The sequence below is a fragment of the Physeter macrocephalus genome, chromosome 20, assembly GCF_002837175.3.
Source record: "Physeter macrocephalus isolate SW-GA chromosome 20, ASM283717v5, whole genome shotgun sequence".
NCBI lineage: Eukaryota > Metazoa > Chordata > Mammalia > Artiodactyla > Physeteridae > Physeter > Physeter macrocephalus.
The window spans coordinates 58,874,377-58,888,266 of record NC_041233.1 but is presented as its reverse complement, the minus strand read 5'-3'; the positions used below and the strand labels follow the sequence as shown (position 1 = coordinate 58,888,266).

At 42.1% G+C, this 13,890-nt stretch overlaps 1 protein-coding gene across 1 annotated transcript in view; it reads right to left on the bottom strand.

The window, feature by feature from the left end:
- PDCD11 (programmed cell death 11) overlaps nucleotides 1-13,890 on the bottom strand; it is a 50,806-nt gene that overhangs the window by 14,357 nt on the left and 22,559 nt on the right. The window contains exons 19-21 of the mRNA XM_055081436.1: nucleotides 13,484-13,599; nucleotides 11,474-12,015; nucleotides 3,149-3,211 (exon numbers count right to left, since the gene is read on the bottom strand). Coding sequence (XP_054937411.1) covers nucleotides 3,149-3,211; nucleotides 11,474-12,015; nucleotides 13,484-13,599 — 721 coding nt within the window. The remainder of the gene's footprint in view (nucleotides 1-3,148; nucleotides 3,212-11,473; nucleotides 12,016-13,483; nucleotides 13,600-13,890) is intronic.

The window sequence follows — 13,890 nt, the reverse complement described above, 5'->3', positions numbered from 1 at the left end:
ATATATATATATATATATGTATAGTTAGGATAAAAAAATTTATTCACTCAATAGCTGATACGGGAATGCCTCTGTTATGAGCTGAATTGTCTCGCCCAGTCCCCCAAATTCTTACGTTGAAGCACCAACTTCCAATACCTCAGAATGTGACTGTGTTTGGAGACAAGGAATTTAAAGAGGCAATTAAGTTAAAATGAGGTCGTTAGGGTGGGCCTTAATCCAACACAACTAGTGTCCTTATAAGAAATTAAGCTACAACTCAATAATAAAAAAACAAATAACCTGACTGAAAAACAGAACTGGAACAGACATTTCTCCAAAGCAGATAATACAAACATCCAAGAAGCATAGGAAAAGGTGCTCAACATCACTAATAGTCAGGGAAATATAAATCAAAACCACAGTGAGATATTAACCTCACATCTGTAAGGATGGCCGTTATCAAACAGAAAATAACAAGCATTGGCAAGGATGTGGGAAAAGGGACTCCTTCCCTGCACACTGTTGGTAGGACTATAAAATGGTGCAGCCACTATGGAGAACAGTATGGAAGGTCCCCAAAAAACTACCATATGATACAGCACTCCTACTTCTGGGTATGTATCTAAAAGAATTAAAAACAAGATCTCAAAGAGATATCTGTATATCCATGTTAATTGCAGCACTATTCATAATAGCCAAGGTGTGGAAACAACCTAAATGTCCACTGATGGATGAATGGATAAAGACAACATATATACACACAATGGAATATTACTCAGCTTAAAACAGAAGGAAATCTTGCTGTATGTTACCACACGGATGAACCTTGAGGATGTTGTGCTATGTGAAATAAGCCAGTCACAGAAGGACTGTGCAGGACTCCACTTATATGAGGTATCTGAAGTAATCAAACCCAAAGAAACAGAAAGTAGAATGATGGTTGCGAGAGGCTGGGGAGTCAGGAGGAAATGAATGGCTTATAGAGTTTCAGTCATGCAAGATGAAAAAGTTTAGAGATCTGTTATATAAAAATATGCATATAGTTAACAATACCATAATGTATACCTAAAAAGTGTTAAGAGGGCAAATTTATGTTATGTTTTTACCACAATAAAAAATTTGAAAAAAGAGGAGATTAGGACATAGATAAATACAAAGAGAAGACCATATGAAGACACTGGAGAAGATAGCCAACTGCAAGCTAAGGAGACAGGCCTCAGAAGAACAAACCCTGCTGATACCTTCATCTCAGACTAAAAGCCTCCAGAACTGTGAGAAAATAGATGTCTATTTAAGTTAAAAAAAAAATTAAAAATAAAACATAACAAGTATGTGTTATCTTTTTTCTTTTCCCAAAATGATTTTAAACTGACTCTCTTAAAAAAAAAAAAAAAAAAGGGCATAACTACATTAATGGCAAGAGAAAACTCAGTGACTAGCAGGAATTTCAGAGATACATGTAATGACTTCTGAACTGCTCTGCTCTCTTAACGTCCCCCCTCCAAATGGGTAAATGAGCAGGTACCGTTTTATCTAGCTTGAGTGTCCCTCACCAACCCTGAACTCAACACGAAGGCACACGACATTCGTTGTGCACAAGAGCTCCATATACAAGTGGGAATGAAAATATGATGGCATTTCGTAAGTAAGTCAACAGAGTCAATTAAATAAATGTTTTTCCTCCTGACTTCAAAATATGTATTTTAAAACATAAAGCATTTGAGAAATATAGCAACTATAGCATTATGTTTATACTAAGTTTCTCAGGGGCCTTGATTAACATAAAATAATTAACAATACAACATAGGTGCGTGGAGGAGGTGGAAGATGTGCTGAAGTTTTTTACCTGTCCATCTGTCTATCTGTCGTTATAACTCTCCATCCTCCATCTCCTCTATGGAATGAACTCATTTCCTGGCTTGGCCCGCAATGCCACTACCAAGGACCACCGCTATGGCTCACACCAGTCTCCATAGACAGGAGGGTGGACCAGCACAGCAGTGATAGTTCATGAGAGGCTCCAGACTCTGAGGGTCAAGAACCATTCAGGATGTTAGTAAGTCTTCCCACAATGCTCACTGACTCGCCCCGTGCAGTATTCATTAATTTAACATACCTACCCTTAGCCTGGATAAACTACTTGACCTTAACCCTTAATTAAACAAGACATCCAGCCTCAGAGGTGAAGACACCGCAGACTAGAACAACGAATATGAGGAGGTCTCTGTTTTCACGACAAAGGGACACAATCAAATCTACAAAACTAAGGAAACCACAGATTAAGCAAATAGGAACGTGTGCATCCACCAAATCTCATCATTCCGGAACTAAAGGGCTTACTTTCACATTCTTCAAAGTAAGCGTTGTTAGCATCTGGTACTTCAAGGTTCCAGGAATATTTCCCTACCTCAGACACAAGCCTTCTCAGAACTGTTCCACTTCTATTCTGATCCCTTCAGGATGCTGACCAAACCTTATCCTCGGAAAGAGGTCTTTCCATGACATCCTAGGCACATAAGACTTATAACCTGGATGGATCTGGGCCTGACCCTGCAGAGGCACTGGCACAGTCATGTGTATCTAGCTTCATCAGTTCCTAGAGGCTGGGTTTTTTTTAATGGGGGAAGCAGAAGCAGATAGGTCCATAGATCAACATGCTTAAGATCCTCTGAAAGAATGGCCCCAGACAAATTGGATCCACCACTTCATGGAACTACTAGTTCTATCAGTCCACCTAGACTCCCTCGTGGAACATCCCTCTGCAGAATCCCCCAGAACATGACCTAAAATTTCAGTCACCAAGCAGTAGTCTATTATCAAAGAACAGGCATTCTTGGCTACGTGGTGTTTATTTAGGGAATTACTGAGCTCTAGAAAATTAGGTTGAGAGCAAAAATGTTTCTTTTTGTTACATGCCAACAAACAGAACTGCAATCAGCCTTTAAATTGATACTTAAACCCTGAATACAGCTTTCATATTAATTCTCATATAATCCCTCTAACCAGCTGTATGAGAACCAGACAAATATCCCTCCTGGAGAAAAAAAGACAACCTGGACAGAGAGAGGCAAAATAAGTCACAACCCTGGCTGAATCAACACTAGAACTCAGGCTCCTGACTCCAAGCCCAGCGCTCTTTCCATGAGACCACTGGAGTTCCCCTCACCTTGGCCGAACACTCAGCTCCGGGATGGTTCGAATAAATCTGGGATGACTTATTGGGAGAAACCTGGAGAAACAAATAATGTCAAATCATTTCTCTTATTCTCTGTAACACCATAATCGGGAGACCAGAATTTCTAACTGCCCACCAAACCGAGCTTGAAAAACCGCCCACTCCACCGCCACACTGCCCACTGGTAATACCAGGCCTGAGGGCTTCCATTCTCATCGTTTGAGTAAATGTTAAGGAACTGGCTCATCTGATCTTTTAGGGTTGTCTTATTAAACCCTGAAAAGAATTTTCCTTATGGATGATATACCCCAACTCTTTCATTCTAAAAATAAGGAAATTGAGGTCTAGAGAGAACAAATGACTTATGGAAGATCCCACAGTTACTGAAATTAATATGCAAATCATTGGCTACACTTTGAATTCTTTTTGGTTTTCTTATAGCAAGGACTTCTGCTGCAATAACATACTGTAACTAGACTGAAAGTAAACGAATATAATTAAGGTATGCTGTGGAAGATGGATTATAGTAACTGCTGACATATACGGAGCAATAACTATGTGTCAGACAACCCACCAGGCACACTCAGTGCTAGGTGTTCTCTCTTCCAATCTTTGCAATGGCCCTGCAGGGTGGTCACTACCATTACTCTCACTTTACAAATTAGGAAAAATAAAACTCAGAGGTCTGAGTAACTCCTGGTCGCATAATTTTAAGTGGCAAATCTGGAATTCGCCCCAGATCTGACTCTAAATCAACGCTCTTAACCATTACATTATACACCATTAAAAAATAAAGACAGAGGGCTTCCCTGGTGGCGCAGTGGTTGCGCATCCGCCTGCCGATGCAGGGGAACCGGGTTCGCGCCCCGGTCTGGGAGGATCCCACATGCCGCGGAGCGGCTGGGCCCGTGAGCCATGGCTGCTGAGCCTGCGCGTCCGGAGCCTGTGCTCCGCAACGGGAGAGGCCACAACAGAGGGAGGCCCGCATACCACAAAAATAAATAAATAAATAAATAAATAAATAAAGACATAGAGCAGCAGACATTCTTCACAAATGTGGATGCTGGAGTAAGAGGGGCTTAAGTAGCAGCAATTCCCTCCATATATCCTGGTGACTGATGTTCAGAGAGGAAATAATGTAGTTTGTTTGAAATCAGTTATTTTAGATCATTGGAAGTTTATATTAAAATGGTTAAAATTTTTCAGCTTATGAACGGACTGCTCCCCCAGAGGTCATGGAGTTCCACTGCTCTGCCTATGAATTTGTATACCACCAGCTACAGAAGTCTATATTTGTTTGTCCTTCATTGTCTTTAAAAAACTTTGGTTCCACGTTTCACTGCATAAAATGGGAAGGAGGCTATTTTTAAGAACTTGCTGAGATTCTGAAATTGAATTTTTTCCACTGGTGAACAGCAAAAAATGAAAATAAATTTGCACTTTAAAGACACTAGCTAACAATAGTTAGGCTGACTTTCTGTTTATAGTTACTAACTCCTTGAACATATAATTGAACTCCGAAATGAATTATGTTCTAATTCAAGTAAAATAAAGTTTCTGATATTCCTGAAATTTATATATTAATTTGTTTTCCTTTTTCAAAGCAAAAGCTGTTGGTGAGGTAAAATGACTATACTATCAAGTGTTATTATAGCTTATAAATTAATAAATGGGATATTTAATTCTGTAAAAAAAATTAAAATGGGTGAATTGTGGTATATTCATACAGTGGAATACTACAGAAAAATGAAAAAGAACCAACTACTGCCAAACACAACACAGATGAATGTCACAGGTGTGATGTAGCAAGAAAGGATCTAGACACAAAAGAGGCCATGTGGTGTGATTCTACTTATATGAAATTCAAAATGATGAAGACCACAACAGTGGTTTCTCTGGGAAAATACTAATTGAGAAGGGGCACAAAGGTAGAGGTGACAAAGATGAGTACTATACATATCCACTGAGCTGTGTATAGCTTTACTATAAGTCAGGGCTTAATAAAAAGGAAAAAAAAATCAATAGTAGTCTCCTATACTAGCAAAAAATAATTAGAAAATGAAAACTGTTTAAATATATCCCATTTACAACAGCAACCAAAACTATATAAAGTACATATGAATCTTTAAAAATTATGACAAATCAATAAAACTTTACTGAAGGACCTAAAAGAAGACATAAATACACCATATTCATGTGGGGGGGGGGGCGCGATATAGCCCAGCAGAACATGCATCTCTCCTGGTGCCTCAGCTGATTAGGAGGCAAGAAAGGCCTCAGAGATATCCTCAAGCAGTAGGACCAATCCCACTGACCTCTGTCACCTCCCCCAAACTCAGTTGTGCCCAGTGACTGTTAACCATCTTCAGGGACTAACATCTTATTTCTAAATCAATTTAGAGTTTGCTATTGACACAGTGCTCTGCCCTAAATACACACCCCAATTTTCAGGTCAACTCAACAAAACATTTATCAAGCAGCCACTATGTATATGGCATGAGAGTGATAAGTAAAAGCCAGGCCCTGCCTTCAAAGAGATTACAGTCTGCAAAGAGTAAGTCAAATGAGTATGCAGGAGCAAGCAACAAGTAAGAGTACAGTATGTTACGGGACCCTGTAGGAGAACTAGTAAGAAGGGAGGGTTATCTGTGCTGGACCTTGAAGGGTTGTAGGCAATAAGAATAGACAGTACTCCCAGTGTAGAAATAAAGACAAGAAGGGAAAAAAATAGAGGAAGTTTTCAGCATGACTGGTATACCAGATTCATAAAGTCAGATTATGAAGAGCTTAAGCACCACTCTAAGGCATCTTGGGTTTATGAATGTCTATAGACAACAGGTAACTAAAAGGATCAAGCACCACAGACATACTCAGATACATGCTCATGGAGGAAGAATCTGGCAGCAATGAAGAGGAATTATCCCTCAGGGTCAAACCCAGACCAACCTTCTCTCTGATGTATTACAACTGGTACAGTTCTCACTGATCACTTCCCTTTATTCAACTCCTGTTCCACCTGGGGTTAGAACACATAATCTGGCACCCAATTACATACTGTTTAGCACCGTTCCCGAACTTTATAAAAGGCAAGAATCTAAAATCCAACATTTTATTTTATTTTAAATAAAACATTTTTATTTAAAATATTTGTGTGTGTGTGTGTCTTCTGATAAAACTTTATTTGTGGACACTGAAATTTGAATTTTACATTATTTAAAGTAAAATAGGGCTTCCCTGGTGGTGCAGTGGCTGAGAGTCCGCCTGCCGATGCAGGGGACACAGGTTCGTGCCCCGGTCCGGGAAGATCCCACATGCCGCAGAGCAGCTAGGCCCGTGAGCCGTGGCCGCTGAGCCTGCGCGTCCGGAGCCTGTGCTCCGCAACGGGAGAGGCCACAACAGTGAGAGGCCCGCGTACCGCAAAAACAAAACAAAACAAAACAAAATGAGTATTGGTAAGAATGTGGAGAAACTGCAATCCTTATGCACTGTTGGTGGGAATGTAAAATGGTGCAGCTGCTATGGAAAACAGTATGGCAGTTCTTCAAAAAATTAAAAATTGAATTATGATCCAGCAATTCTACTTCTGGATTATATTACCCAAAAGAATTGAAAGCAGTTACTTGAAGAGATATTTACATCCATGTTCATAGCAGCATTGTTCACAACAGCCAAAAGTAGAAGCAACTCAAGTGTCTATCGAGGTATGAATGGATAAACAAAATGTGGTATGTTATACGTTAGAATATTATTCAACCTAAATAAGGAAAAAAATTCTGACTCATGCTACAAAATGGATGATTCTTAAGGACATTATCCTCAGTGAAATAAACCAGTCACGAAAGGGACAAATACTCCATGATTCCACTCATAAGAGGTACTTAGAATAGTCAAATTCAGTGGAACGGAAAGAATGATGGTTGCCAGGGGCTTGGGGAGGTGTAATGAGGAGTTGCTGTTTAATAGGGACAGAGTTTCAGTTTTGCAAGATTAAAAGAGTTCTGGAGGTTAGTTGCACAACAACATGAATGTACACTTGAAAATGGAAAAGATAGAAAGTTTTATGTTAGATTTTATAATTAAAAATAAAAAAAGAATCTTGTTGTTTAATCATAACATTGAGTTGTTATTTCTACTGGATTGATACTGAGCTCTTCTACAGCATGAAATAGTTGTGAGGTGAGTTTCTTTGGACTGGGTTTTCTCCCAGACCAGATTGGTTGCATGTTTATTCTCTGCAAGCCGTGTTCCTATATTTCATTCCTCTGCTGTAGCATTTTCACATAGTTTTCATGACATTTAGTTTCATCTTGCTGATACTTAACATGAGTATATCTGTCCAGAAGTTCTGTTTGGTCTTGTACAGTAAGCTGATGCATCCTTGACACTCTGCTCACTCCATAGGGGACCCGTTGCCTTTCTCCCTCTGAGCTACACTCTGAGGTTGGCTGAGGCTTGCTATGCAGTGCTCTGCCGTGAAGGAGAGGTAGGACTCACACGGCCAGCCCTTGCCGGGGGTCCTATGCACTTCCCTCTCTTTTGGAAGCCAGTTAAATGTCTTACAACAGACCCCGCTCTGCCAGGGTGCACTCACTCCTGTGATCTCTTTCCCGTAACTGGGGAGATGGCTTGCTCCTAGTTGCCTTCCTGCCTCTGCTGAGGCTGTTGCCTGACATTCACCGAGGCCACCCACTCACCTTCTCAGGCAGCTTCTTCCCATACTGATCTGTGTTAGTGGGAATCCTCAGGACGCTGTCCCCTCACCTTCCTTTCCCGGCATTGCTCCTGAGGGGTCAGGATGGAGGGTTTCCTTCATTACCTGCCACTGGTCAAAGCGCACAGCACAAAGCGGTGATTGGTTTTCTTGTCTGTTGGGTTGCTGCTGACGAATGTTTTTGGTGTGAACTGCTTCTTGGGTCAGTTCATTGGGTGTTGGGGCGGGAGCATCTGTGATTCTGCTACACTCTGCCATCATTCTGACTCCTGGCCAACTAGTAAATGCAACATATGCTTTGAGACAATGATGTGGAAGTGAGGACAGTATTTGCTCTCATTCCTCTACACTCTCAGGGTCACATATCCCTTGTGAATACTGCCATATAACTGGGAGGTGGCCAGTAATCTACAGACACAGGCTTGAGCAAAGATAATTGGTACATAAGCGCGACCCAGCCAAGAACAAATCAAGCCCTTCCAAGGAGATCTTACGCACAGAGAGAGACAATAATAGCCGTTTGTGTCGTCTGACCTCTATCTGGAAAAGTATCCTCACGAGCCTTCCAGCTCATGAATTCTGCTGAATATAAGGTTAATTAAAAATGAGAGTCCTAAGGCGGTAGTGTCAACTCCCAAGGACATACTACATCAAATCAGGTCGAGCTATAAATCAATCCACTGTGACGGCCTGGCCACTGTTCCTCAAAGCTTGATGTGCACACCACTGGTGGTGGGCAAGGTGATGCCAGGGGTACAGAGGGGAACATTCTGTATTAGAGTAGTCACGGATCTATTTTAACACGATTCGAAAAGTATAAATAGCATTTCAAACCCATGACTGCAAGGATTAAGAGAAATAAATAAAAAAAGCAGATATAGAATGACCAAAAAGTAAACAAAGAAGAAAAGTAAGTTTTAAAATAAAAAGTAGATTTAAATAAAAGCATTAAATTAGTGGTACAGGTGTTAAAAGATAAGGCAAGAATTGTACAAGTAGAACAGAAATGACTGAAGCTTGGGAAGTCCAGTGTTTCTCAACAAGTGCGCTACTGGCATCTCGGGCAGGACAATCCATTGTGCAGTGCTGTCCCCAGTGCACAGCAAGGTCTGGAGCATCCCTGGCCTGCACCTACTAAGTGCTAGTAACATCCCCTACCCCAGCCTTAGCACACATGTCCACATACCCTGGGGCAAGGCAGTACTACCCCTGGTTAAGAACCACCAGATACTGGGACAGAAGAATGGCTATTTTATAAAAAATCCTAAGCAGGGAGTTACTCCTTTTATACTGACAAAATGCTCTCCCTTATACAGATCCTATCTCTTTCATGCAATCCTTTAATTCCATTCTCAGTGAAGTTAAAACTCACCTGTTTCAAAAGAAACAACGTTCTCTGATAAACCCATCTACCATGATGAAGCCAAAAACCCATTTGAAGGGATCAACACCCCCCAGTCCCCACCCCCCATCTCCCCACTTAGCCACCCACCCCTCTACCCTCCATCTCTGTGGTCATGACATGGATGAAAACAGCATAGTGACCCCTCCTCTCTAACCAATTCTTCCTCCCACACTCATACTTATCAGTAGCTGCTCTGGGCTCAAATCTAAAAGACTCACACATAACTTTTCTGTTCCTTATATGACATTGCTGTCTCCCAAGGTCCTTATGTGCAGAGACCATGTCTTCTACTTCTGTACCCTTCCTTTCCAACCTTTAGCCCCTTGCTGAGTGCAATATGGAACTTAACGTATACTTTTTCAGTAATTCATGATATTCTTAAATCAAAAAGTTCCTCCAAGTCAAGTTTCCAACTCACCATCTCTACTAGCTATGTGTTTCTGACTTTGTCTACTTGTTCCAGAAAAAAGGTCAACTCTTCCAACAAACCTCTGTGCAGACAGCACTCCCTGGCCCACCCTGGCTGGGTGTGGGTTCTTCGAGTGAAGGCAAGTTCACAGGCCCAGTGTCCTGTCTGGTTGACCTCTGCTTTGTACGCTGCATCCTACGATATGTGGCCACCTTAATGGTGACCCGAGAAGAGGAACTATACAAAGTTCAAAAGTACAGTTCAAAGACTGAAGGCCATGGAGTAAAGGAGCGGCACGGCAGACATGTAAACAGCTGCTAGGAAAGTCAGATAAAGCCATGGTCAGATGTCTAGAATAACAGCAAGCATTTTAACTGTAGAACTCTGTTTTAAACTTCAGTTATTTTGAAATATAACTGGAGATTTGGTAAGCACATATGAATGCTTTATAAAGAGACTCAGTTGGACATGGGGTAGCACTTTGCAAAACCATACACATTCCTGTGGAGAGCTGGTGATATATACCACTCTCCCTAACTCACTGATGGAAGTGCCATATGCTTCAGGTTTGTTGGACCAGAAAAAAAAAGTTGAGCTAAGAGACTGTCCCCTTCTGGTGCAGCCACTTTTCAGGAGAAAAGGCTAACCTCTTCCCCGAGGACATGTAAGGCCTCTGCTCAGGTTAAGTCTACTAATGTTCCATGGACCAAAGCAAGACATGTGGCCAAGCCCAAGACCAACAGGACAGGGAATTAAATCTTCTCACAGGGTGGGAGGAGTGAAAATGTGCTGAGCAATAATCTGTAAACACTCACAAGTGAACTAATAAATTTTTAAAATGTAGATGAAGTGATATATTACTGGGAATATATAAAATGCCAAAGTTGGTGCAGGACAAAATAGAAAACTTCAATAAACCAATGTATTAAATATACCAAAGTGGTAATCAAAGCCCTCCCCTGCTAAAGAGCCCCGGGTCCCAATGGTCTTATAGGTTAGTTCTATCAAATATTCATAGAACATTTCATTTCCTAACTTATGTAAGTTGTTGCAGAAAATAGAAAAGGAACAAAACCTATCCCATTTTATTAAGCTCCTGTACATTTTATTCCAAACAACAAGGAGAATAAAGAAAAGAAAAATCAAAGGCTCATTTCAGTTATAATTTTAGATGTAAAAATCCTAAATATTAACTATTTGAGTTTTTAAAAATGTATTTAAAATAATACATTGTGAACAAGTAGAATTTATCGCACGATTACAATAATTTCAACATCATAAAAATTATCAATTAATTCAACATATCACTAGCCTAAAGAGAAAAGGCACTATATTAATACATGAAAAAAAAAGGATTTGATGAAATTTGATACCTATTTATCATTAAAATTTTCTTCTTTAAAAACTAGGGGGGCTTCCCTGCTGGCGCAGTGGTTGCGCGTCCGCCTGCCGATGCAGGGGAACCGGGTTCGCGCCCCGGTCTGGGAGGATCCCACATGCCGCGGAGCGGCTGGGCCCGTGAGCCATGGCTGCTGAGCCTGCGCGTCCGGAGCCTGTGCTCCGCAACGGGAGAGGCCACAACAGAGGGAGGCCCGCATACCACAAAAATAAATAAATAAATAAATAAATAAATAAAGACATACAAAAGGATTATTTGATGAATATTTTGGTTAACTAAAAGAAAATCTAACGTATGCACAACTTTTTGGAAACTGCCCCAGTCCCCATGCCTTCTCCCACGATTACCACCATCTCCCCTCAAAGCCAGTCCCTCCCCCAAAGCCTCCATACTTGAATGTCTTCATGTCTCTCCCACCAATCACTCGGGCAGTGACCTTCTTCCCAACTTTCAGCTTGGCAGTAGGAGATGTGCCCACTGGAACATCATCTAGAATGTGGGAGGCATGGATGCAGCCAATGATGCCATCTTCCAGGGTCACAACCACATGGGTGGGCTTAATGGACTTGACGGTCCCTGTGACCATGTCCCCAATGGACAGGGTGTGCTTCCTTACAGTCCCTAAAACCAGAGCTGGATCTACTTCCTCATCCTCGTCGACCGTCTCAGAGTCCTTCCGGGTCTGTCTCATGGTCCTCTTAGCAGCTGGCCCCTCAACGGCCAAAAGAAGACCCGTCACTCCTGGTTCTGTGGTCTGGAGGGTTAGGGAGACACCCTGTCCCACCTGCAACTTCTCTGAATCAAAGCGGAAGGTGTCATTGAGGTGAGAGGTCAGGGAGAAAGCTGCTAGCTGGCCAGTCTCTACCAAGGAGGCAAGGGCAAAGGACTCCTCCAAGTGCTGCACAATCGCCTGGTGCTCACTGCCTTTCTTCAGCTGGAAAACAGAAAACCCACCATCCCTGTTTCTTACAGAGCTCAAGGACTTGTTCCTCACCCACTGGGCAGGGTAGGTCTGGGAAAGTCCTCTGAGTCCAGGGGGCTCAAGGCTAATCTGAGCTGTAACAAACTAGCCTCCACTCCCTGGACCCAGCTTTCCCCTCCTGTACGCTGAGGTGATGTGACCACACTCAAGGCACCACATCAGGATCACCTGGAGTTAGCCTCTGTTTTGAATTCAGATTCCAAGATCCTATCCTGGAACTGGTGAAAGCAGAACTTTAAAGGTGACTCTGATGCACAACCAAGTGACCTATAATGGTTCTCCAGCTTTAAGACACTGTGGTTCCTCCTCTCTTAGTCCTGCAGCTCTCCACCCAATTTATTCACTCACTCAACAAAGACAGTCATTACTGAGAGCTTATTGTGTGCAAGACACGTAGCCTGTCTTTCTCCAACATCCAACCTGTGCTCATGCCCTTACATGCACTAGCTTCACTCGGATGACAAAATGGGACAGGGCCCTGCTAGAAAACTTAGTGAGGGGTTAATACTGTTTTCTATTTCTCTTTGTCTCTCAAAGTCTTAAAATTATAAGCAACTGGAGGTTAAGGATTACATCTATATAATTCTCTGTAACGTACCCTATGCTATTAGGGGATTAATAAGTACTTTAGACGATGACGAAATATACGCATCATCCAGAGATAAATACCACTCATTTTAAGATTTCCCTTGAACCCATTCTTTGCCCACAAAAAAGTGGACAGAAGAGGGTGTTAGATGAGCAGCCTGGAGGTCAGAACTACCCACAGACATGTTTTGTTTGGTTCACATGATGTTTAAAAAGAAAAATAGTTTCCAACATTTCCTACATTTATTTCAAATAAAAAATCCAAATTCTGCCTTCTCTTAAAATTCAAAGACTTCCCAACACTAGACCCAGATGTTCTCATGTGGCAACAGTGAGATGGAACCGAGTAGTCTCTGCTCCTCTGTGGCACTGCGTGCACTCCGCAGTCTGTCAGAGTCCTACCGTCGAGTCCTACTGTCACCACCCCCTAACACACCTGGCCCGCTTCACTCATCCAAGCACCTGCTTGGCCCTAATCAGGGTGACCACGTGATTTACAGCCCGAACCACAGTGAAAGTCACTGCAACGAACAAGCACACCAGGGGAATTCCCTGGCGGCCCAGTGGTTAGGACTCGGTGCTGTCACTGCTAGGGCCCGGGTTCAATCCTTGGCCGGGGAACTAAGATCCTGCAAGCCGCATGGCTCGGCCAAAAAAAAAACAAAACAAAAAAAACAAGCACACCAGGGTGAGTGGTACACCTGGGCATGACCCAGACAAATCCAGGCACACGGCCACCCTGTCTACAGGTATCTGCGAACCATGTGGGGTTGAAGGGGTGTGTAACACCTTTGAAACCATGGGAATGGAAGTCCTCAATCAGCAAGCTTACCTTTTTAACTTTTCTATTCACCAAATCGTGGCAGAGGGAAACATGTACTTCCAACTTCAACATATCAACATTTAAGATCACAACCTTCTTTTTCTGCCCAGATTCCACCTCCTGCCCTGCAGTACAGAACCAAACACAATGTGATCACCCTCCTGGAGCAGGGGCGAAGGGAGATAGTATCTCTCCAACAGCCCCGCAGCCCACAGGCACAAAAAGGAAAAGTGGACCTATGTCCTAGGTTTATATGCACTAGGGAAGCCAAGGGTCTAGCTCCCATAATTCACATTCAGGTCGTGTCGACTTATGCAACCTGGTATATAAAAATCTAGATTTACCCAAATACAACAATAAAGAGATTCATACCTAAACCTTCTTTAGTATGCTGCTTTTTTTTTTTTTTTTTTTTT